A 26,057-nucleotide genomic window follows, 5' to 3' on the forward strand; every position below is an offset into this window, starting at 1 on the left:
TAAACAATCCCAGTTCTTTCAGTCTTCCCTCATAGGTCATGTTTTTTAGACCTTTAATTATTTTAGTTGCTCTTCTCTGGATTTTCTCTAATTTCGCCACATCTTTCCTGAAATGTGGTGCCCAGAAATGGACACAATACTCACGTTGAAGCCTAATCAACACGGATTAGCAGCAGAAGAATTACTTCTCGTGTCTTGCTTATAACACTCTTGCTAATACAGTCCAGAATGATGTTTGGATTTTTTGCAACACTGTTACGTTGTTGACTAATATGTAGTTTGACTCCTCAATCCCTTTCTGCATTATTCCTTCCTAGGCAGTCATTTCCCATTCTGTATGTGTGCAATTCAACTGTCCCTAGCTTCTGAACTGGGGAGCGCAGGCTGCAGGACATGCCTGTGGGGCAGCGTTCCCTCTCAGATTTCCCATCCATGAGCCGAATGAGTTTTGTCTTATGCGCCAATAATGAGGTGATGTGAGTCTGTTTGGATGGGTGCCACTGTGGCACCCATCAGTGGAGCTCCCTCAGAGACTCTCCCAGTGCAGAGACCCTAAGCACTGCTCCCAGGTAGCACTCCCCACATCATGGGGAGAAGCTGAGAGGTGTCCCCAACCCCACTTCCCCCTCCGGGGCTGCTCCTTGTGGGAAGGAAGGTGACGCCAATACCCAGGGTTTGCAGGGAGTGAGGTGCTGGGGACGGGGCAGTAATGTGCAGGGGGGAGCCAGCAGAGTGCTTGAGGGAGAGGGGGCTCTGAGAGGGGAAGAGAGGTGCGGGAAAGGGGAAGAGGGATGCAGGGGGCCCCAGCCCCAGGAGAAGCCGCACCACAGCCCAGCTCCAATCCAGGCCTCGGGAGCAGCTGCTACACAGCAGCCCGGTTCCAGCTTCAGCAGTGCCCTCTCCACCACCACCATGTGGCCTGCCCAGGGAGCAGCCAGACAGCCACAATGCAGCCTTGACCACAACTCCAGCTCTGGGGAAGGGCTGGAGCAGACCCCTGGAGCAGCCCCAGACCCCGGTTGGAGCAGCGCCAGCCCCCGCTGCTGCCCTCCAGGTGGTCCCAGCCCTCACAACAGCTGCTGGAGCAGCCCCCTGCCGAGCAGACCAAGCTGCCTGCCACACAGCACCGGCCACTGGAGTAACCCCGTCCGCAGGAGCAGCCCTGGCCCCTGCCAGCAGAGCAGCCCCAATACCTGACCCCACAGACCGAGCAGCCCCCTGCCGCAGCTGCCTGCTCCGAGGTTCCAGCAGCTGGGCAGCCACCATGCAACCCTGGTCATAGCTCCAACCCTAAAAGGCTGGAGCTACGGCCAGGGCTGCATGGTGGTTGTCTCACTGCATCACCAGCACCTTACCTTCCAGGAGGTGGGTGGGCTTCAAATTCTTTGTGTGCACCCGCGCAGGCGCGCACCTCTGTGGGGGACTCGTTCTGTGCTGAGGATACCACTTTGCACCCTGCCCCCACGGCTCCAGCTGGCTGAGGCAGGGTCCAGTTGGAGACAAGCGGCAAACCTCCTTCTCCTTCCTTGCCCCACGTATTGCATCCAGCAGCCTTACCCGCAGTGCTGATGCCCTTGCAAGAGCCTAGGGCCGTTCCAATGCTGGTGTCGGTAGCTCTCCCATTGGTAAAGTGCTGGGTAACACAACTTTTACTGTACAGGGTGGCAGGCCCAGAGAACAACTAGAGTTGTGCCCACTCTTTTCCTGTTGAAGGAAGAAAACCCTTCATTTAAATGTCTCAGGCAGTTCTTCCTTCCTAATTTACTTCCTATGCAGATAACAACTATGAATCACACTGGTAAAAGGACAAAGTTGGATCACCCAGTCCGTCAAATTGCAACACAACAAAACAAAAACAACAAACTACACCCCCCATTTAAATAAATGCCCGTAAGTCTCTCTCTAAATATATATTATAGAGAGTTTGTGCATCTGTCTGTCTGTGAGTCTGTTTGTCCAAGAACTCCTCCTAAACAGTAAGAGTTAGGACCACCACATTTGCTGTGCCGATTCTACCTTAAAGCAAGGTTGGGGTTTGGTTGTACCAGGAAAATGGGAAGTGCCTGGACTGGGAATATTTTCCAGAATATGGAAAGGGAGAGGGCAGAGAGGAGGGATGCTATACAGCGCAGTGGCCACAGGGGGCAGCGAGTATGGGGAGACAGCTACATTGCAGAGTGACCACTGGGGATAGTTGTACCAGAAGAGGGGCCACTTGGGGTCAGGACTCTGCATATCACCAGACAAGTCAGTGCCCCTCTGCTCCAAAAGTGCTGCCAACCAGCCCCCCTGCCTCTGACCCTCAGGGACCATCCTGGAGCTGGGAAGCACAGTCCCCAGAGCTTTGCCCTACCATGGACAGGCTATAGGTGGGAGGAGGGGGAGAGGATGGCACTGGAGGTCAGGACCAGCCCCTGGAGCACTGCCCCCTGCTGGGCAGGCTGCAGGGCTGCGGGTGCAGCTGGAGACTGGGACTGTCCATGGAGTGCCTTTCTACCCTGTGGACAGGCTGTAGGCCAGGGTGTGTGTGGAGTCTTGTCCCCCACTCTCCCTGGACCAGCGCAGCTGGGGGTTGGGGCTGACCCCTGAAACCTTCCTGTGCCCCCCGAACCAGCTTCAGGGCAGAAGGAAGGGCAGTCTGGGACCTGCCCCCGGAGCACCTCCTCCAGACCAGCTGCCTCATGGGGGATTTGAGAAAGGATTGCTTTGAACATGGGCAACTATATATGTGTTGCTACATCGAAAGTGGGAAATGCACAAAGCCTGTTTATTCTAGTGAAAGACAAAAAATCTCCAAATATTGTCTCCCAATAAACTCTATCTAATGTTTGAATCCCTTTCCGTCTTTTATTAATACAAACTTTTTTCTTCCTTTTTAAAAATTACAATCATATAACTAAAGCATGCACATTTTCCTTTTATTTTCCAACCCCTCTACTCCTGCAAATCCATTAAAGACCCGAGTAATGCTGGGTAAATCTGCCAGTTTCCTGATAAAACAGCAGAACAACTTGTTCCTTTGCTGCAACACAGCTCAGCTTCTGCAAGGTCATGCTGGTCAATAACTTTCACTGGGGAAACAGTATGGTCACCCCCAAGTGTTCAAAAATCATGAGTGAGGTGCCCAAGGCTATGTCTAGACTGCAAGCCTCTTTCGAAAGAGGCTCTTTCGAAAGATACTTTCGAAAGAGAGCGTCTAGACTGCACGTTGAACTTTCGAAAAAGCGGCTTGCTTTTTCGAAAGAAAGCATCCAGTGAGTCTGGATGCTCTCTTTCGAAGAAGCCCTATTTACATTCAAGAACGCCTTCTTTTGAAAGACAAACTTTCGAAAGAAGGCGTTCTTCCTCGTAAATTGAGGTTTACCGCCATCGAAAGAAAAGCCGCGTTCTTTCGATTTAATTTCGAAAGAACGCGGCTGCAGTCTAGGCTACTTTTTTCGAAAAAACCCCTGAGTCTGGACACAGCCCAACAGCATAGGACTGGCTTAAAAATCATCAGTTGTTTTTAAAGTGGTTCTTGGGCTGTGGCTTTTGACTCTTTTGGGAGTTATCAAATCACATTCTCAAGCCTTCCTCCAGAACCACAAGGTCCAGAAACATTTTTAGTTTAAATGGAAACTGAGGTTATCATGTATGTCCATGGTTCACTAGAGCTGGGGCTTTGTGAAAACTGCCCAATGTCATGATGAGAGTTGGCACCACTAGCTGCTTCTAGGGCTTGTATTTGTTTATAACCCTTCAGTTCTCCAGTCAGAGAATGGGAACAACACCATGTCAGTGTTGCACGCAATCAGATGTCACAAATAATGACACAGAAGGCATTCTCAAGCCTTTCTGCAGCAGAGCCCGCAAATCAGAGGCAACATCTAAATTCCATCCTCGCTAAACCTGTCGCTCCAAACTGCAAACTGAGCCCAGTTTCAAAGCTCTTTGCACATGCAGTCCTGTGGTTTCACATGCCTCCATTTGTCTCTGTACGAAATTACCTACTTGATCCATGTACACTTATTTTGCATGCACTCTCCAGTAGCTTATTTTGGACAATTTGGCCTTTTAATTCCACAGGTTTTGGTTTTGTATTTAGTGAAACCAGGCTGAGCAAAGTGAAAGCTCAAGCCATGACTATTAACAATAATAAAACAACCCGTCATGGCTCTTGACATTTTAATTTTTTAATTTAGCCCCTCCCCCTTTTGGTGAATGTCTTATATCTGCGGGTATCAAGAAAACAATGGAACAAGGATGCAGAAAGAAGTAATCAGATGCATGACATGAAATATCAACTGCCTCATTTTCTTATTAGAGGGCTGCAGTTTAGCTGGCAGAGTGGAGAGGAATTGGCAAATTGGACCGGGACCTTTAATTTCACGGATGATGGAGCACTGAAGAGTGGCAGTGACACAGGCACCAGGTACCAACACACAAGAGAATGACTGGGGAGGGGAGAACGCCACTTGATGTAGATCTCTTTGGACAAAGTGTGTGTGTGGGGAGGGGGAGGTCTCTGCATATATAACAGGGGCTGGATTCACCAGGCCACTCCGGGTGTTGCTGGTGATGCAAGGCAGCCAGAGCATAGTGATGAATCTAGCCCTCCATATTTATGCATAAATTGTAATTCCCTATAGTAGAATTGTGAGGGTGCCTAATAGACAAACAGTCATTCTGCCAAGATGTTACTGTTCCCTTTATTTGACTCTATTTTGAAAATTCTTTTTTCCTTAAAGAAACCCCAGTTGAAATCCCCAAAAGATTTACCCTAGAGGTGCTGTTTTAACTTTTACAGAAGACATGCTAGTGCCCTATTTTGCTCCCATTGTGTTCTAGTTGTTTGCTAAAACCAATCCGAAAGACAAGTCGACATTATAAAATGATTTCATCAATTTGGGCTCCAGCTCTGCTTTCAGGTTCACATGGAGCAACCCGTATGCCCATGCAGAGCCCCTTGGATGCACCTGCTCAGACTCAGTTGCAGGACTGGAGTCAATGTTGTGTGTGTCCTCATGGGAATGTGGTCTGTGTCATTCTCCCCACCCTCAGAAGTGGGCCGTATAAGAGATGAATGACCCAGCGAGAGACCTTAGTTATTTAGCTCAAGCAATCAAGGTTTATGTATGTAGTGCTGTTGGGCTTGTATGGTTATACAGATAGGCTGTGTCTAGACTGGCCAGTTTTTCCGGAAAATCAGCCGCTTTTCCGGAAAAACTTGCCAGCTGTCTACACTGGCCACTTGAATTTCCGCAAAAGCACTGACGATCTCATGTAAGATTGTCAGTGTTCTTGCGGAAATACTATGCTGCTCCCATTCGGGCAAAAGTCCTTTTGCGCAAAACTTTTGCGCAAAAGGGCCAGTGTAGACAGCACAGATTTGTTTTCCGCAAAAAAGCCCCGATCGTGAAAATGGCAATCAGGGCTTTTTTGCGAAAAAGTGCATCTAGATTGGCACAGACGCTTTTCCGCAAAAAGTGCTTTTGCAGAAAAGCGTCCGTGCCAATCTAGATGCTCTTTTCTGAAAATGCTTTTAACGGAAAAACTTTTCCGTTAAAAGCATTTCCGGAAAATCATGCCAGTCTAGACGTAGCCATGGTGACTCTATTGACTGCAAAGGGAATTAAGGCTGCTGAACATCTTGCAGCATCAGGTACAGTGTATAGATGGGATGCTCTTAGAAACACAGGTAAGTGAAAAATGTAATAACGATTAAAAAAGCCAAGCTTGCTCTATTTCCTGGGTATAAATGCATGGCTAAAGTGTCTGGATAAATTAAACTGTGTGTGAAATATCATCATAGAGTATTTCAGTAACTGTGCCCCACTACCACTAGGGAGCTGTCAGAATTTCAAAGGCAAACAGAAGTACAAGGGCTGGTCCGCCAAAATCATACAGTCACACTTAACCAACGCAGCTCTCCAATGCCTGTTAGGATCCCGGAGCTATCAGTGCTACCAGATGCTCGTTCTGTTTAGCTAGACAAGGGGGCCTTCTGAAGAGAACCCACACAACTGTATTTTTAGCCCATGGACTAAAATAGTTGATTGACATATTTTTAAATTTCATTTGTCGTATTGATCTTGTTTATATTTTCTGCATATATATTTAGAATCCACATACTCAAAGTCTTCAGTCTGGGCACTTGGCATAGGAGAAAAAGCATGAGACACAAAGAGATCTTCTTACTGATTATGATTAAAGGTAGTGATTTCCCTTGTCTGAGCACCCTTTATAACAGTGGTTCTTAACCTTACTGCAGCCTGCACCCCTTTGGTTATCAAAATATGTTTTCTCACCCCTTATTAAAAATCATTGAAGTAGGTCAGTTCTTTAAACCTAAGATATATCATAAAAATCTGGCATGTCTTGCATCCCCAGAAAGGTCATCTCGCACTGCCAGGGGGTGCATGCATCCCAGGTTAAGAACCACTGCTTTATAGATACAATTGGACTATCCCTTTTTGTGGGGTTGAAGAGCAAGAACTCTTGACTATGTTGTTCAAAGTATTTACAAAGAAAACAGGTTTGAGATTAAGAATCAGGATGTTGTTTTCAACCTGCTTATTCTCCCAAAAGTTCAGGAGTGTCTAGTTGAGATTAGTCTGTTATACAAAGAGGCTGTAAATGTGCAATTCAGATCTGGATTTCAAACCCCTCGGAAGTCCAGTGACAAGTGCCTGTGTGAATGTTCATTGAGTTGGGAGATTAGGATTTTGTGTTGTGGTTAAATTTCTCTCTTAATCTTAGACCCACATAATATATTACTGTAAATTGAAAATCAGAACCATATGAATGAAATACCTGGAGGAGAAACCATCTGGTGAATAGCAGAGCTATGTGATAATTGTATTTATCATTTCCCCTTTGACCTACCTCATTTGTCCTTTGGATAAATCCCTGGGAAGTGTAATGAACAAACACTCCAAAACTCTGAGCATCTTTAAACTGCTGATATTTTATTTAAAAATGTCTTCCACAACAACAATTCATTCTTTCTACCAAGTATGGAACTTGTGTTACCAGATTTGCCCAATACTCTTGGATATGCTCATTTATTAGGGTTACTATTATGGGGCTGGGGCGAGGTAAATCTGTAAGGGGACTGTTAGCCCCTTACTAAAACTCTGTGGGAGTTTTTGGTTTGCCAGCTCCCAGTATCAAAAGGGGAAGGATTCATGAGAAATCAGGGCCCTGAGACTGACAGACACCCAGAGACAATGGAAAGCAGCCAACACTCCAGCTCAACCTGATTGGCAGGTTGGACAGGGCAGTGAGGAAAGCAAGAGGCCAGGCCCCATCCCCTCTGTGAGCTGGGATTGTTCTGGGTCTCTCTGAGCAAGGAGAGAGCTGAGAGACAGCTAAGAGCAGTGCAAGCTGTGTGCAGAAGAAGTTCTGCAGCAACAGAGCCAGACAGACAGCCCAAGGAGTGCAAGCTGTGTGGAGAGGCAGTTTTGCAGCAACAGAGCCAGGCACACACAGCTCAAGGAGCGCAGACCCTGTGTTGAGCAGCAGACTGGCAGTGCTCAGAGAAGCCAAAAGGGACAGAGAAGCAACGCAAGGAGCTGGAGACTGGCAAGGCAGCACAGCCTACAGCTGGGTGTGGTGAGCAGCTGGGACCAGCAAAGTGTGGGGAGAGGCTCTGGGCAGGGAGATATCACCAGCCAAGAGGCCCAGCAGGCCAGACTGGGAGAGGGGTCTGGCCACTTAGAGCTTGAGGCTGTGTGGTCACTGCCAGAGCAAGCGTGTCCAGCCTGCAGCCCCCCTGCAGCACATCCAGGGCCTCTAAGGGGCCTATAAGGAAGAGACTGTGAACTGTCCTTACACTCTGCAGGCTGCTGTTTTGATGTCCCCGTGCTACAGGGCAGGGCTGAGTGTTCTCATTTAACCATTCTCATTTTTTCCTTATTCTTTTCTCTTTAATCAGTTGATGTTTAATAAATTGTATTTGCTTAGAACCTTATGAAATGATCACCGGGCCAAGAAAGCCTGCAGTGTAAAGAGAGCACCTCGGAGTGGGGACACCCTAACTCCTGCCCCTAATGACTACAAGGTCGGGGATTAAGCCCCAGGAAACCTGGGCCCAGCCTTGTTGGGGTTTCGAGGACTCTGCTACTCAGGAGAGAGGAGGGGGAGCCCTCAGGATCAGGGAGGCTGTAGGATAAAGGAAGTGGGAGTGGGGACTCAGATCCTTTCGCTGGTCCATTTCACCGGGGTGGTATAGAAGCCAGGAAAGTTCTCCACAATAGCAGGACCATTCCCCCGCTTACATATCAGCATGCTGCTTGTGCTTTCTTGTGCTCTCATATGGAGCTGAATTCTCCCTGCTGCCAATTCCCGCTCCCACTGGAGTTCTGCAGGAACTAGGTTCCTCAGGATGGGGTTCTTCCCACATCAGCAACACACGCAGACATTCACACCCAGTAACAGAGCAAGTCTGAGAGGACTGGGTACTCAGCACTCACAAGCTGACCTCTCATACGTCCCTGGATTCAGCAGGCTGGGTTAACAGCAATGCCACACTGCACCCTCATGAGCCGTTGGACTCACTGGGCTGGATTAAACAGCACTTTAAGCTGCCATCCTCATAAGCCCCCAGGTTCAGCCCCCCTTGTCCCCACTTTCACACCACAATCATTCACTGGTAAACCGCACGATGAGCAACCCCCCAAGATTTTGGGCACTACAGGGATCATTAGCTTGGGTACAAGAAACGTTGTTACAGAGCGAATGGGAAGCCAAAACCACACCCCTTGAGCAGGGCCGGCCCGAGCCCTTTTGGCGCCTTGGGCCCGGGCGTGCGGCGCCGCCCCCGGGTGCAGGGCACATGTGCAGGCCCGCCCGTGCGCGCAGAGCCGGGTGCGCAGAGAGCCGGGTGCGCGGCTCCTGATGGCAGCTGTAAGGGACGCTGCACACTCCTTACAGCTGCTATCAGGCGCCCGCCCATGGGTTGGCACTCTGGGCAACTGCCTGGCTCGCCCATGCCTCCGTCCGGTCTTGCCCTTGAGGAGGAGTGAGTGAAAGAGAAAGAAAAAGAGAGAGAAGCAACCAGCTTAACAATGAAAGTTATTTATTTCTAAGTAGTGAAAAGCGTTACAATATTAAATCTAAATTGAAACTGATTACAAATGTTATAACAGTTTACACAGGGCAGGGTCAGGAGGCTATGCTTAGAGAGGTAGTTGCCGGGGGGCGGGGGTGGGGAGGCGAGGAAGAGAGAGAGAGATTTCACCACTCTGTGGAGATTGCACTGACTAGGGTTTCCAGATGATGATGGGAGCCGGGGGTCCAGAGGGCAGGAGATGAGCAGAGCAGAGCCCCCAGCATGATCAGACAAGAGATGAAGTCTCAATTAAACTGATGTACTTTAAATCCAGGTATCAGAACAGTTTTTCTTAGCCAGGATAGGAGTTTTTCTAGGGATAGGACAATAGTTCAAAGAGAAACAGAGGCGAGACAATAGAGACTGATCACACCTGGTTATGGGTGATATTTCTTGAACGAGCTCACAATGCAACTGGGCAGTTTCAGTATTTTGGATGCCAATAGGATTGTTACTAGAATTGGTCTGATAATGACTAATTTGGATGTGAGCAGGCCTAGGTTCATTAGCATCCGGAGCAGAGATTTCCCATCAGGCAGTGCTTCTCTGCTTTCGGTAGCCCATAGTTCACTGAGGTTCCTGCCTTGGAAGAGCTGGTCTCCGTTCTGTATGCTAATGAGATGTCCCTCTGTTCTATCTTCAATGCAGATGAGGCTGAGATGTTTCCTTAATTAGTTTAGGTGTGTCTTCTCTGGCCTGTTCATTGCTTTGTCTAATTCTAGCAGAAGCCTAGGGGAAAGGGAGAAGAATGGTTTTCCATGAATTTCACTCCCTGGCTCCCCAAGAGCACAGGGCTGGTAGGTAACACTTGCCGCCTAAATTACATTGGTGTGAGGTGTGCTGATTTTAATTCTAGATAGAAGTCCAGATAGAAGTCTCTGGAGAAGTGTCTAGTGAGCGTAAAGTAGATAAGGTTATCAAAGGTAAATGTGATTTATCGCATAGACTGTAGTTTATCATAGAGTATCACCTCTTGTAAAATGTATGGCTACGTCTACACTGGCCCCTTTTCCAGAAGGGGCATGTAAATTTCACTAGTCGTCGTAGGGAAATGCGCGGGGGATTTAAATATCCCCCGCGGCATTTAAATAAAAATGTCCGCCGCTTTTTTCCGGCTTCAAAGTTATTGCACTTTGAAGTAGGAATAAGAGCCTCCGGAAAAGGGCACTTTTTCCGGAGGATCGGGGCCAGTCTAGACGCTCTTTTCCGGCTTTTTTAAAAGCCGGAAAAAAGCGGCAGACATTTTTATTTAAATGCCGCGGGGGATATTTAAATCCCCCGCGGATTTCCCTACGACGACTAGTGAAATTTACATGCCCCTTCCGGAAAAGGGGCCAGTGTAGACGTAGCCCCTATGTAAATATTTATACCAATGTATAGAGATATTATAATAATTATATAAAACGAAGACACCTGTGACTAATGCAGAGCTACATGATGTATACCAATAATATATCTGTCTATGCACAGCAGTAATGAGGGTGCAGTGTATGGGTGGGTCGTCACTTCTTCGCTGCCTTCAGAGCTGGGCTCCGACCCAGCAGCCGTGGAGTTTTGCATAGCTGCGGGAGGTTCCCAGAGGTAGCTCTGACCCAGACCTGGGAGCAGCCCCTGCAGGGGAAGAGGAAGTCCTGTCCCTCACCAGCCTAGCTAGGACTAGAAGCTGGAGCCTAGAGCATGGTAGGAGCCTTCAGCTCTTGCTGTAGTAAGATGAGAGTGTGTAAGGGTATGTCTACACTACAGCACTAATTTGAACTAACTTAATTCGAATTAGTTAATTCAAAATAAGAAGATAATTCGAACTAGTGCATCTAGACCTAAAATCTAATTCAAATTAGCATTTTGCTAATTCGAACTAGTATGTCCACATTGAGTGGACCCTGACCCGAAGTTAAGGCTGGCCGGAAGCAGTGCCGGCAGGGCATCAGGTTAGGGCTTAGAGCGTGGAGCTGCTGTCTCAGGCTAGCCGAGGATTGAGCTTAAAGGGACCCGACCCCCCATCCCGGTCAGACAGTTCTCAGGTTTCTCTGCCTGTTGGTCTGGTCCACCTCGCTGAGGGACAGCAAAGCATTTGTGTCTCGGAGTGCTCTGCTTGCCCTCACTCTGGACACCACGGCACTCTGCCACATGGAACCAGACCTGCTCCATGGGACTCTGCTGCGTCTTGTGGACACCTTGCCGGCAGCCTGGCTGCACTGTCTGCAGGCTGCCATCTGGGAGGACCATCAAAGGGATGTCAGGATCCAGGGGGCCCTGCGGGAGAGCTTCCACCCTGAGGAGCACTAACAGTCTCCCTGGTCTACCCCACGGGGGGTTGTGTCCCATTCCTCCCTCTCGTCCTTGCACTTACCCTTCCCTAGCCCCCACTTCCTGATGTCAAATAAAAGACACATATTTTCAAAAATAACAACTCTCTTTATTCAACACAACTGGGGAGGGGGAATGAAACTGTGGGGAGATGGGGGAAAGGAGGTGGGAGAGGGCAGGAGAAAGGGGAGGCAGAGGGGAGCGGGAAAACTGGGAGGAGGTGCTGGAAGGGGGAAGAAAGGGGAGGGGAAACTCAGGGATTGGGATGGGGGTCTCTCCGGGCCAAATGCCTCCCAGCATGGCAAGGGAGGGGGCCTCGGCGTCCCCGGAGGGATGGGGTGGAGGGTGCGGAGGTTGAGGTGGGGGGTGTGGATATTGAGGAGGAGGTTGAGGAGGAAGAGATGGGGGGGTCAGGAGGGGGAGGAGGGACAGTAGTTGGGGGGGCAGCAGGCGCAGGACTGGCACGGGGCACCATGCTCTGCAGCAGGGCCTGCAGGTTAGCGTTTCTGGCTCGGTCCTTAGCCAGCTGCTCCCGGCAGAGCTGCGGTCTTCCCGCATCCAGGACTCAACGGTGCGGTGCAGGGCTTGCGGGGCCCCCAGATGCTGGCCCCAGAACTCCTGCTGCATGGTGGTGATTCGGAGCAGGCCGTGGGTGCGGGAGCATGTCCCGGGCGGGGTGGTGCGCCCTGCACGAGCAGCTGGTGCAGCTGTAGAGAAAGAAGAGAAATGGTCAGTTCTCCCTGGGGACACAGTGGATGATGCCCAGCCCCTCTCCCACGACGTGAGGGCGACTGTGCCCTGCACTGTCAGAACCGCTGTGCATGCACAGAGGCCATGGTCAGGATGTCTGGCTCTCCCTGGGACTGGGAGCTGCCCCAAGACCGCACCCAGGCCCCTGTGCTGTGCATAGTGTGGCTGGGGTGGGGGGAGATGTCCCCTGCCTCTGTGTAGAGGGTGTGTGTGAAGGGAGGGCATCCTGCTGGGTCCCGCCCCGGGGTCAGGAGCGTGTCAGGTCTCTTCACACATGCATGTGCCTATTGGGCCACTGCCCCTGGGTGTCACGCAGCTGGAGCCACCTGCCCAAGGGTGGCATGGCCCACATGCGCAGTCCCTGGTCTCCCTCCCTGCCTCCCCCACGGGCAGGGGACAGTGCTGGCACGTACCTGGTATGGCCTCCCTGGACGACCCTGCTGACTCCTGAGCCGGAACAGCTGGTGGTGGCCCCTTCGGTGTGCCCAGGTCAGGGCCCTCCGGTCCTGGCTCGCTGCCTCCTGGACTGGCACGGACCACCCCGCCCCCCAAGAGTTGGTCGAGGGCGGGGAAGTAGGGGCAGGTGGCAGCTTCTGCTGCGGCACCGCCCCTGGTGGCCCTGGCATACGCCTGCTGTAGCTGCTTAACTTTCAGGTGCACCTGCTCCTGGGTGTGCCTGTGTCCCTTTCGGGCCATGGTGGCCACTATGCAGCCGTAGATGGCCGCGTTCCTCCTCTTAGTGTGGAGATCATGGATGTTGGGGGCCTGCCCCCAAACCACAATGAGGTCCATGACCTCCACACTAGTCCAGGAGGGCTCGTGCCATCTATGGCCCCTGGCTGGCCCCTGGGTGCTGGGGGACTGGGCGGGGGACGGTTGGCTGTCACTGGCTCCCTGGATCATTCTGGGGCCACTGGGTCAGGGGCAGAGACTGCTGGCAGGGCTGGCTTAGGCAAGTGCCGTCTGGCCAGGGTCTACCCCATTAAGGGCCCTGGGGCTGGGGGAGAGGAGAGGAGAGGAATTTTCCTGTTTTGGCCCAGAGTGGCCACCAGGGGGAACCTGGGAAGGGCTAGCCTCCAGCTACTTCGAATTAAGGGCTGTGTAGCCACTTAATTCGAACTACTTAATTCGAACTAGGCATTACTCCTTGTAGAATGAGGTTTAACTAGTTCGAATTAAGCGCTCCGCTAGTTCGATTTACATTCGACCTAGCGGTTTGTATGTATAGCCGCTATTAAAGTTAATTCGAACTAACGGCTGTTAGTTCGACTTAACTTTGTAGTGTAGACATACCCTGACATAAAACCAGCAGGCCTGAAATCTAGTGAGCAAGACTTTTGCTCAGTGAAACTGCAAGCAGGAAAGAGGCTTGGCTAACAAGAAATAGTACAAGCAGGGTCAAGCATAAAAAACTCCAAAAGGTGCCAGGCACAGACTGTAAGCACATTCCAGAGGGGTTGTAACAGAACACCTCGTTAAGAAACATCTTGCTACCAATAAACACTCTACAGATATCAAGGACAGACTGACCCTGGTTCAGGATAGGGTCTGAACTGAGAGCATGATAAATTGTGGCCCAACCCCATGTACAAGGTAACGGGTGAATCTAGGTAACGTCAGAAGGTAGCAACCTGATACGTCAGGAGTGATGTGTCACTTGTTTGTACCTCTGTATAAAAGTGCCCCCTAAAGCATGGTCGTCAGCTGACCATAGCAGGAAGCTAAAATCCAGAGCATTTAGTTGGGCGTTAGTCCATTGTCACGGTGTACGTATGTGTAGTAGCGTAGAGGGGAGTCCGTTCACTGACGACTATTATTGTGCTTCGCTTGGCAATAAATCTAGCTAGGTGTTTTCAATCCTTATCTGATTTGTGGTGTCTGGGGGCTCTTTCAGAGTCTGTGTTTATTAATTATGCATGGTTAACATGTTAGACAGGGGTTGCACACACACATGCACGCATGAAGCCAAAAGTTTATCATCATTGATGGAGTAGAAGACCTGTTGGGAACCCATCGGGACACCTGACTGATGACACCCGCAATAGGCATGTTTCACAGGGGAGATCAGATTTCATAGTCTGTAACCTGTTTTTCACAGCTGTGAATTTGTTAAGTCCCTAATCATATAGTATAGTTGCATATTGCAGTTTGTGCTGAGGTTGCAGACATAATAACTGGAGCAGGATCAAGGAGCTCTTGGAGGTCAAGAAGAAGAGGTAACTTAAGTGCAGTTGATCGAAGAGTGCAGAGTTACTGCACCTAATGCATGAGTGTGATGTCAATTCCTTCTCTGGGTAGTAAACTCATAAGATGCACAGCTATAAATGAAAGCGTGGTGGAGAAATGCAGGTTAGAGAGGAAGAAAGCCTCAGCTAGTCAGAGCTGGAAGACCACAGTGCAAATCACATTTCATTTCACTACTGAGAGTCATAAGCAGAGAATCCTCTTTCTGCACTTGTAGCAATGGGTGTGGCCTTATGACCTAAGTTTTGATGCTAGAAATAGGCATCAGATATTAGACAACCAAAAGTGAATGGAATGTACATACAGTAGTATGTAAACAAAGATTAAAGGGTACCACTATGAGAAAATCTAACTAAGTGTGTTTGTCTTTTTGTGCACGTGGGCTGTATGGGGTATAGGGTACCACTATGAGAAAGTCTAACTAAGTATGTTTGTCTCTTTCTGCATGTGGGCTATATGTTTTGCTATCATTAGCACCATTTTGGATTTACGTGAAGAGTCACGTATTTTTGTGTCAGTGTGTATATTTTTGCATTGGTGTGTATTTTCAGTTGATTGGTGGTCAGTGCAGGATGATGACATAAATTACTCGGGTTTCCAGAGATGAGGAAAAGAGATTAAGTAGAGAGAGGTGATATTCTGGGAATGCCTTGTAAAAACGTGTCTTAATTATTGGAAGAATGATCATTGTTCTTGAGAAGTTAGAACACTGAGCCCGAGGGGCAAAAGGGATTGCGGTTGACAGTGTCTGTCACTGAGACTGTCCACCAGAGTAATCAGTAGCCTGAAACAAAATAAAATGTATCCCACTCTTATTTCTTACCTGTCTGTCAAGGTTAGACTAACGAAGAGAACAGAGAGGACAGATTTCTGTCATGGTACCGATTTGTGCAAATTATACTACTTAAAAGCCTAGTGCCCCATCAGTTCCCAGGAACTGCATAATTTAGAGTGGGAGTTAATAGGCAGAACCTGCACTTGTAATACAGTGAGTGGGTGAAAGTACAGGGCCTCTCCTGGGAAAGCACCACACACAGCAGTTCGGAAGGAAGAGGCCTATCTGCCTCTATTAATCTATCTGAGAGGATGCAACTGGGTGGGGAGAGTTGTAAAAGCAAATCAATCGAGCAAATGGTCCTGGAGAGCAAGAGAGGCAAACAGGACTTTAATATTCATTTAATAGATACCATTTCAGTGCTCCTTTAACATGGTTACCGCTTGGCCTTGAGGACTAGATAATCTGGGGCTAGAGAGCTTCCTTTCTGGGTTGATTGTTCAAATCCAGATCAGGGCAACAGTGACCCAAGCATCATGTGATGGTTATTCATGGATTTATGTGAGATGAGCAGGTTTTAGATGAGTTCCTGCTGTACCAACTTCTAAATCACAATTGGCACGTTTCTGGCAGCCTCACTCAAGAGATGAATGGTTGGATTGGCATGGGGAGTAGCCACCTTTTCCCTCTTCCAGGTGGTCCCTCCAGGTTAGGCACAGAAGCACACTGTCAGGGTAGCATCGGGAAGCTTTGGCTGCCCTTGCCTGTGACGTACCCCCTGTGAAGCTGAGCAGAGGACTTCAGGCTCCAGGCATGTCAGTGAGACCCTTTTCATAGGTGGTTAGGGTGCCAGGTGTCTGGTATTCACCAGGACAGTCCGGAATTTTTGCCTCCTGTCCAGTAAAAAAATTCAGAAAATAACGGACACCTGAGATGTCCGGTATTTTCTGATTTTTTTCCCCCGTCCAAGAGGTGAAAATGCTTGGCACCTGGCAACTCTACAAACACTCGGTGCCCAGCCTCTACCCCGCTCCCCTGAGCCCCACCCAGCCCCCAACACCTCCAGCCCTCCAACCACAGGCCCCATGCTTACCTGGTTCCTCAAGACTGCTGGCACAAAATGGCTGCTGGCAAAAAGACCAAGAGGAAGCAATGACTCCCCTGGGTCTTAGTGCTCAACCTCTCCCCTGTACCTGAGTAAAGGACATGCTGTTTTAATTTAATATACATATATTTTTGCTTAATAAGTCTTGGAGTCTTTTTTCCCCCCCGGTGTTTTTTTTTGGGGGGGGGGCGAGGGTTCGGTATTTTTGTTTCAATCATCTGGTAACCCTATAGGTGGGCGGCTATATGCAGCAAAAGAGGCCTCAGCCCCCCAAATCTGTTTCTGTCTGGTAGCACCAGGGAAGGAGCAGCACAGGGTATTCCTGGCAGGTGGACCTAGAGCCAGGCAGGGGGTGCTGGTTCCTGAGTGGCACTTCCTGGGGATGGAAAGTGGGACATCCTGAGGTGATGGTGGGGGGAGGGGAAGGAGAGTCCTGGCTGAAAAAGTGAGGAGGATCCTTAGGTGGTGGGGGTGGGGGAGGTGAGCCTGGGGCAGAGAAGACTTCTCCTGAGGCCCCCTGTCTGGCAGTAGGAGGCCCAGGAGGTTGCTGGGGAGGGCTCCGCCTGCCTGCAGATGTGCTGATTAAGTAACAGTTGATGGTAGGAGACAAATCTGTGAGCAGCTAGAGCAAAGGGCTGTCGCAGAGAACTGGGCCTGGCTCTGTGGGCCAGGAGTTCCCAGTATGGAGTGAGTGCCGGAAGGGCTCAGCTCTTCCTCCCCCCTCAGGAAATATGTTCACAAGTTGCCTATGTAGGAGCCAGCCCAAGGAGCCAGGCTGCAATTCCCTTTTTCTCACAGTATCCCATTGAAAGTAATGGGGCTATCTGAGAAGTGGGGGGCTGGTCAGTGAAAACAAGGGGATCACAATATGGCCCTCTCATCTCTCAAAATGTTGTTCAGTGGCGTTCCTCTGTTATAAATATAGCACTATTACTTTTCATCCTGTAGGCACTGTTTAGTTTAATATAATCCCTTCCCCCACCCCTTTGCCCCCAGTTTATATAACATCCGTTCTCTTCTCAGCTTTTGGCAGGACTGTTTGTGTAAACAGGAAATGATCCAGGGGGTTCTCTGGGACTCAGGACATTTCATACCTAGCTTGTAAAGTGTGCTCTCCCTTTCTGGCAGCAGTAAGAGAAGCCAGCTTCTCTCCCCGCCCCCCCGTGGATTGCCATATGGTAATGTGAGCTGTTTGACATTGGAGCTGGGGCTCTCTACTTTAGGAGGTTGACAGTGAACAGCACAGGAAAGAAGAAAGTTCATCTGGATTTTAACAACTTCTTTTGGTTCCCAGGGACTTAGGCCATCTCTTCACTAGGGGAGGATTGATGCTGCCGTGATCAATCTTCCGAAGCTCAATTTAGCGGGTCTAGTAAAGACCCACTAAATAGAACTAAAAGGGAGCCCCTGTTGGTGGGCTGGTACTTTTGCTCCTGCGTATACTCCCATTGACCTCCCACTGTGGGGATGGTGGGGAAACTCGAATTAAAATACGTCAACTCCAGCTATGTAATTAAGATAGCTGGAGTCACGTGTCTTAATTGGACCTTCTGCTTTAGTGCAGACCTGGCCTTTCTTTATATTCTGTTAATTCGGGGTGATATTCAGCCCTGTGCACAAGGCTAGCACCTGGCCAACTCCTTACATCTCACAATAACCCACTATGGACTAGGTGGGTCCACTACCTTGGAGTGGACGTCTACATGGTATTGCATTTCACCCTCTAGCTATGGAGTGAAATGTGCATATTCAGGGTTGCACACGCCTCTTGCACACAGTAATTTAAGTAAGGAGTGACTCCAGTGAATTTAATGGAGCTGCCCTGTTGTAAATCTAGTGTCAAAGGAAGTTAGAGGTGAATCAGGGTATGGCTAGACTGCGAGGATCTATTGGAAAAAAATACGCAAAATGTGCTCCTCGTTTTGCATATCTTTTTCTGATATTTTGTCAAAAGAAGCTTTTCTGAAATTTGGCCCATCTAGACTGGGCCAAATTTGGGGAAAAAAGCCCCTCTTTTGAGAGCTCCCTTCTTCCTCGTGGACCGAGGAATACAGGAGCTTCCGAAAGAGTGCGTTTGCTCTTCTACAAAAAAAGCAGAAGAGCAAATGCATTCCCTGGATGCGGTGGAGTTTTTTGGGGATACCTCTGGTATCCCGAACCCCCCACACACAGTCTAGCTGTACTCTCAGACTCTCAGTTTATAGTTGCTGCTATTTTTCACTCCTTCTGCCCTCCACAGTGGTACCAGCATTGCCTTGAGAGAATGAAACAAAGAGATGGCAGAAACCAATGAGAGAAAAGGGTGGCTCACGTTCATACCCATTGAAAGGACGGGGTAGGACCTTGCTGTATATATAAGTAGCAACATGAATACCATGTGGCTCTTTGTCTCCCTCTATTGCTCCAATCATATAAAGAGCATTGTGAGTCTGCTCCTATCTTTGAGGTTGGTTCTTTAGCTTAAGCAGTGGCTAGCAGGAGGGACTGAGTGCAAATCCTGCGGATGACCCAGCTGTCACTACATTTTTGGTTCCTCATTTTTTGAAGAGTACAGGATCTGCGGAAAAAGCTTCCCATTGTCGGCAGAGCCGTGGCTAGACTTTACTTTCACTTTCGAAAGGGCGCTTGATCGGCACAGTGCCCGAACGTGAATATGCAAATGAAGTCCAGGATATTTAAATCCCAGGCTCGTTTGCACTTTCAAAGTGCTTGATTTGCATCCCTCTGTAGGCAGAGGGATGCAGTCTGGAGGTAGCCAGAGTGTCCACAAAAGATTTGCACAGGTTTAATCATATCAGCTGTTAAATCGGTAAAGTTAAACTGGAGTAACTTTGACTATGGACAAAGTCATGGATACACTTACCTTCAGTTGACTTCTTTGGGGACTCTGAGTGCTCATTACTTCTCCAAATTAGATGTCCCAAGATGAACTCCCAGAATTAAGGCACTTATTATTAACTGCATGCTTGGACTGCTAAGAGAAGTCACTTTTCCCATGAATTTTTCAAAGAAATAGTTATTGGAAACCCAGTATTTTGATGCCAGTTTAATTAAAAATGTTTTAAATGTGTTAGGGATCAACCCACATTCTGGTTTCATTCCCAATGTATAACCACAAAATGGAAAACCCTTGTATTTTTTTCCATTACAGAACATACAAAATACAAAGCAAATGAAATCTGTATTTATAGATTCATAGAGTTTAAAGTCAGAAGAGAACATTATGACAATCTGGTCTGACCTCCTGTATGACACAGGCCAGTAATTTCTGCATTAATCCTACAGCTTTTGTTTAGGCTATATATCTTCTAAAAGATAACCAATCTTGATTTACAGACTTTTAGTGATGAAATGTTACTTAATTATTTAGGCAGATAGGGAGCTTGGTTTAAAATCATTATTCGTTTAGTTATTCTAATATGTTTTCATGAAATTTGGTAGACAGCATGGGCTCCCTCTGCTGTCTAATTTGAATATCGGAACTTAAATTTCATTTGGCCTTTCATCCCAGCCCAATGGATACAGTAGGTAGGTTTAACTGAGAGAGCAAGGTGTTCCTGTCTGTTTTCATAAAAAACTGGATTATTAGTTTTATTGTGATGTAGATTAGTAAATCCATTTAAATGATTAAATCCACTTCATACCACTTAAATCATCATTTTATAAATTAAAGGGGCTTAGATAAAAATGTGTACTAAGAACCTTCCAAGAAAAGGTCAACTGCTTAAAATTGTGATATTGACAAGAAGAACCAAACTCAATATACTATTCCTCGCAGATAGAATTTGTAGATTTCACCCTAAAAAAAGATATGAGGGGCAGATCTTCAAAAAGTTCTTTGAAACTAGTTAGGTATCTAAATGAAGGCTGATGGATTTTCAAAGGGTACGTCTAGACTACATGGCTCCGTCGATGGAGCCATGTAGATTTGTTTTTTTGGCAAAGGGAAATGAAGCCGCGATTTAAATAATCGCAGTTTCATTTAAATTTACATGGCTGCTGCGCTGAGCCGACAAACAGCTGATCAGCTGTTTGTCGGCTCAGCGCGCTAGTCTGGATGCTCCCCTGTCGAAATGAAAGCCTTTTATTGACATCCCCGGTAAACCTCATCCTACGAGGCATAATGGGGATGTCGATAAAGGGCTTTCAGGTCGGCGCGGGAGCATCCAGACTAGCGCGCTGAGCCGGCAAACAGCTGATCAGCTGTTTGTCGGCTCAGCGCGGCAGCCATGTAAATTTAAATGAAGCCGTGATTATTTAAATCGCGGCTTCATTTCCCTTTGCCTACAACCCTCATCTACATGGCTCCATCAATGGAGCCATGTAGTCTAGACACAGCCAAAGATACTTATCACTTACCAGCAGCTTTTGTTCCCAGCGCTATTGGGTACTGACTGCTTGAAAAATCTTGGACTTCTGACTAAGAGCTGAGTTTTTTAAATACCTGGCCAAATGGGTAAATTGGCTAAATAGAAAATGGTGGCGGGGGCTCTTTCTTGACAATTTGACCATCAGCATTGGACTTTCCAATGGGACAGGGACACTTGGCCCAACTGGCATTTTGCAGATACTCATTATACCAGTGTTTTGCTTTTGCATAATAACTTTGCTTTGTCCTGGGGCCAGACCTTGCAGTCTTAAATGAGACAGGGAATACTGCTACTGGTTTCAGGCATGCTTCCCTTGATACATAAACCTATGTTTCAGAATCTAGAATCTTTTTGTAACCGTTATTTTTGTCTTTGCTCTTCTTTAGGTACTTTGAGTTTTATGAAGGGCCTTTTGAGTACAACTCCACAAAATGCCTGGAATTAAGACAGGATATCATTGAGGTGAAAGTGCTCTCTATGTAAGTATGAGCAATTGCTCAGACGGGTTAGAAACACATGTATAATGAGGGATTAAAGATGTGTGAGTCAGGCATACATCTTGAAAGAGCAGGGGATTTTGAGCTTCCAGGTCAAAGCAATGGGGAGTAAGAATTTGATTCTCAGTGGAGACTGTGGGGTTCTTTACATTCACTTTTGATTAATGTTACACTGATTAATCAAAGGAGCCTATGTTTTTATCTGTAATAGTCTATTTAGGCCCTTCTACTGAATCATATCATGTGTGTTTCCATTTGTCAAGTAATTTAGGCAATCCGGCCACAAAGCATGATTCTGTTGATTAGAGATGTAAAAATATATATAAAAAGATGAACTGTGTAACTGATAAAAACTCTGTTGGTTACATGGTTAACCACAGGGTTCAGCTGCTGGTTGGTGGCTGCCAGTCCCATGGGTTACCTCAGTTACCCATTACCTGTTTACATCCCAACAGTCAATTGATCCAAATCCCCTCTCTATATTTTATCCAGTCGCACTCAGTGGACTCCCATTTAATGGGATAGAATTAGTTTTGGATGTGCAGTTATAATTATATTATTTTAGTATTTACTGTGGTACTGTGAGTTGTTTAATCTAGCAAAGATCTGTTAGCCGTGCTGGGTTCTTCTATTGTGCTTGTGGAATATTCTTTTTTCCCAAATTTATCCCTCAGGGATAATGGAAGATTTCCAAATTAGCGTGCTCCAATGGGCTACAGAAGGTACTGTATGACCTAGTTCTTTAAGAGTGCCTTCCACACTCTGGAAAGCTCTAACTTATGCCAGTGTTAAATATAAAGCTACTCTTAATAGACCCTTATTATTTTACTGAAAATCAGCATAGGTAACATTCAAAGCTCTCAAACACACCAACATCCAGCCTCCTCAAAGAGACCTCAAACTTCATCAAAGTCTGAAAGGGAGTATCACATATCTAGTCTATCAAGGTATTTGTGAATCCCCATAATATTTAGGTCCAGATGTGGAAGACCACATATGAACTTATCTAGATTGGTAGGAGCAACTTCTAGAGTTTTAGGTTAGTCCCATGATGCTGACTGCTGAAATTCTCTTCCTTTCCCCAAAAGACATAAAAGAATCTTCTCATGTCAAATCTACAGAGCAACCTGACTCAGACTCTTAGTAGGAGGCTAATTTATGTTCTGCTCCATGAAATAGCTGAGCAGTAAGAACTTCCCCAACTCTTAAACATGTTCTCTTGGTTCCCCGTGTTAAAAACACTTTTTTTACTTACTGAAGCTTGCAGAGATGCCACAATGATGAGGCTGTGATCTGCCCAGCTGCAGAATGATCTGTGATCTGCCCGGCTGTGGTGCAGGGACAGTCAGCAGAGAAGCAAGGTTTTGAGGCAGAAACCATGCATTACAGTACATCAAGGTGCATGGCGTGAAATTAAACAAAGGAAAATTTAAGATTTCAGAAAAAAAATCTGTGGAGTAAGTTTCCCTAAGGGAAGTGGAAAGAGTCCCATCACTGGAGACAAATAAAACTAGATTGGATAAAGCACTAACAACAATACAGCCGGGAAAAAGGTGCAGTAGGGGCTTGATCCAACCTCCCTTGAAGTCAATGGGGGCTTTTCCCATTAGATTCAAGAGTAGTTGTTGGGTGTTAGGCATTGGTTGCATTGAGGGCATGCCCTGATTGCCACATTCAGTGGCTAGCCACTGGTATAGCTACCCCAATGCATCACTGAGGGTACATCTGTATTGGAGCTGGAAGGTGTGATTCCCAGCTTGTGTAGACTTTAGACTTGTCTGTAGTGATACAAGTGGCTCCTCAAGATAGCCACTCCAAATATAGCCCCATCTGATTCCTGTGTACATACTCTGACAACTGGCCCAAGCCAACAGCCGTTCACCTATGTACATAATGCTATTTTAGGTTCTAGATTGAGTACAACTAGTGCGGGTCTGTCTATGCAAACTGGGAATCCCAGCTCAAATGGGGACATGTCCTTAGTGTAGATAAGCAAATCATCTATCCATTTCATTTGGCCTCAGGACAACTTACTTAGGCCTTGTCTGTACTTACTCAGAGATCAATCTTTTGTGGTTCAATTTAGTGGGTCTAGTAAGCCTCCACTAAATCAAATACTGATGACACCCCTGTTGATCCCAATATTCCATGGGATTGCAAGGAGTAAGGGAAGTTGATAGGAGAGTTTTTCCTGTCAACCTCCTGCAGTGGGGCCACTGCAGAAATTTGATTAAAGGTATGTCGACTCCAGCTACACTATTCTCAGAGCTGGAGTTATGTATCTTAAGTTGAATTTCTCTCCCAGAGTAGACCTGGCCTTAGATTTAAACTGTTTGGCACAAGGGCTCTCTTTTTATTCTTTGTTTGTACAATGCCTAGCGCAAAGGGTTCCAGTCTATGACTAGATTCCTAGATGCTACAGCAAGATAAATAACCAATAATAATAATGTGTTCTGCCAGTTTCCAGCAGGGTTAAGTTGTAATGGTGGAAATCACAGTTTATAATGGTTTTACATGTAGACTAGGGGCTTGGAAAGGTACAGCTATCTAATGGCTGACTTCTCCTTGTGTGGACAAGGCCTTTGAGAAGAACTTATGGCCTCATACTTTAAGCATGGAATTTTCAAAGGAGCCAAAGAAACTGGGCACCGAATTTCCTTAGGCCCATTGAAATTCCAAGATCTAATCTCTGTGAGTACATAAATTCGCAATCAGTGCAAGTGGAATTCCGAAAATCACACACAAGAGATCACCTTGTTTTTTTTTAAACGTCTATTTCTCCGGGTTTCTTCCAGAGTCCAAGGAAGAGAATCTGAAAGTAGAAGTGTGATTAGAAGAAACAGACATAAAAGGATGTATGTCTTCACACTAACTGCCACTGCTTAATCAGGCTTCCGGGTCTGTCTTTAATGTAAACGTATAACACTTGTGGTCTAGTAGATAGGAGACCAGACTCAGACAGTGCTGGACTCTCCTCATCTTTTGTACTGATTTCTACATGACCTTAGACAAGTCACTTCCCTTCTCCATGCTTCTCTTTCTTCTGCTACCCTTTGCCTGCCTTGTTTATTTAGACTGTAAGCTTTTGGGTGCAGGGAATATGTTTGTGCAGCTTCTAGTGTAGTGTACTGGCTGTGGACTTGTAGGCAGTACTGTAGTAGAAATAATAACAATAAGAAGAACCATAATGTCACATTCCAGGGTGCAATCCGAATCTGTGAGGGGTTGTGCTTCACAATGCTTTAGTGTTGTCGTTCTCAAGCTGGGCCACTCACAAACACCTTGCCAGCATGCAGGTTACACCCACAGTGTCTGTGCAGTCCTGCCCTAGAAAATCTGATCCCAGAAGCCTGTCAGCAACAACCAATCACATGCTGGCTTTCAGAAGCCTTGCTCACTACTTGCAGGTGACCCCAACATACTCCCAGTCCCTCATTTCCCCCAAAGCGTGTGTTCAGCATTGTTCAGCCCTTTCCAGGGCAGTTCAGATATTAAAGGTCCATTGCCCCTGTAAAGTCAACAGTTTGCAGTTTTAACTGGAGTTACCAAACATTTCAGTTTACACACAATCCTGGATTAGTTATAGATTAAAAATAAAACAAGTTTGTTTAACTATTAAGAGAGCGATTTTAAGTGAGTCCAAGTATAAGCCATCCGTGTACAAATAGTTACAAGAGCAAAAAAGTTAAAGTGCTTCCTAGCAGCTAAAAACTTAATAAACCAGACTTGGTTCAAGGTAAAATCCTTACTACATGTTCCCAGCAACAGGGCTGACCAAATTCTCAGATCAAGATGTCCCCTCAAAGTCAAAGGGCATTTTGTCATTTGAGGTGAGAGAGATAAGATGGGATTGTTTTGCCCCTCACTTTTATAGTCCAGTCACCCTTTCCAATGCATTTGTCTGAGAGTTAGCCTGAGATAAAGTTCTTTCCAGTTGAGAAGGTGAAGACATGGAGTCTTGTGGTGAACAAGGTTCCATGTTGTTCTTTGCTAAAATGCAGACTGTTTTGTTCCCGCCTCCCTTTGTAGGCAAAGAATGGTCACTTGACAGGTAATAGTCAATCAATGTGGACATCTGACTAGCATCATCAGCTTGTCTTCTGTCCTTGAGAAATTGGGTTAGCCACTCCCCAAATTGTCGTCATAATTTCAGTTTATGTTCATAATGCTTCATAGACATTTGGTACATCCACTACAAAAGAATACTGACAATCGGTGTGGGGTTAGGTTTTTTAAAAATGATACCGCAGAAGGTGTATTTTGCACAAAGATCATTACAACGTGCATGGTGTGAATACAGGGATGCTTTTGATCATACATAGAATCCTAGGGCGGGAAGAGACCTCAGGAAGTCATCATGTCCAACCTCCTGCTACAAGGAGGACCAACCCCAACTCAATCATTCCAGCCAGGGCTTTGTCAAGCCTTGACTTAAACACCTCTAGGGATGGAGATTTCACCACCTCCCTAGGTAACCCATCCCAGTGCTTCACCACTCTCCTAATGAAATAGGAATTACATTTTAGACAGAGAGCTTTTATGTGGCTTAGATATCTCTTCTTATCAAATAACCCTTTCATTGATCATCAGTGCAGTGTTATGCATGGAGACAAGTGAATTTAATAAAAGTACACTCAGAAGTGTTTGTCTTTGTCTTTAGGGTGAAGCAAACGGAATTGTTCGACAGGTGGAAGAGCCTACAGATGTGCAAATGGGAGATGAATGTGACAGAAGCCAACCTATTCAAGTAAGAAGGGGTTCTGTTAATGAGACTAGAAACTAAAAGGGGTGAGTTTCAATGTAATCGATTGTAAAGGAGTGAGGTCATCACATATCAATGGTTATGAAAGACTAAGTAAACATGAAGAGGCCATTACTTTTTACTGTTTGTTATAATTGGGAGACCAATGGTTTTAAG

At 46.9% G+C, this 26,057-nt stretch overlaps 1 protein-coding gene across 8 annotated transcripts in view; it reads left to right on the top strand.

Annotated features, from left to right (window-relative positions):
- Positions 1-26,057, top strand: part of ST8SIA5 (ST8 alpha-N-acetyl-neuraminide alpha-2,8-sialyltransferase 5) — a 97,375-nt gene that overhangs the window by 50,694 nt on the left and 20,624 nt on the right. For 5 of the 8 annotated variants that reach the window (XM_075932723.1, XM_075932720.1, XM_075932722.1 and 2 more), the window contains 4 exons: positions 4,304-4,411; positions 21,029-21,121; positions 23,935-23,994; positions 25,800-25,886. In XM_075932723.1, the coding sequence (XP_075788838.1) occupies positions 4,304-4,411; positions 21,029-21,121; positions 23,935-23,994; positions 25,800-25,886 (348 nt within the window). The remainder of the gene's footprint in view (positions 1-4,303; positions 4,412-21,028; positions 21,122-23,934; positions 23,995-25,799; positions 25,887-26,057) is intronic. The other 3 variants (XM_075932724.1, XM_006136765.4, XM_075932725.1) reach the window with 3 other exon arrangements.

The sequence above is a fragment of the Pelodiscus sinensis genome, chromosome 6 (assembly GCF_049634645.1).
Source record: "Pelodiscus sinensis isolate JC-2024 chromosome 6, ASM4963464v1, whole genome shotgun sequence".
NCBI classification, from domain to species: Eukaryota; Metazoa; Chordata; order Testudines; family Trionychidae; genus Pelodiscus; species Pelodiscus sinensis.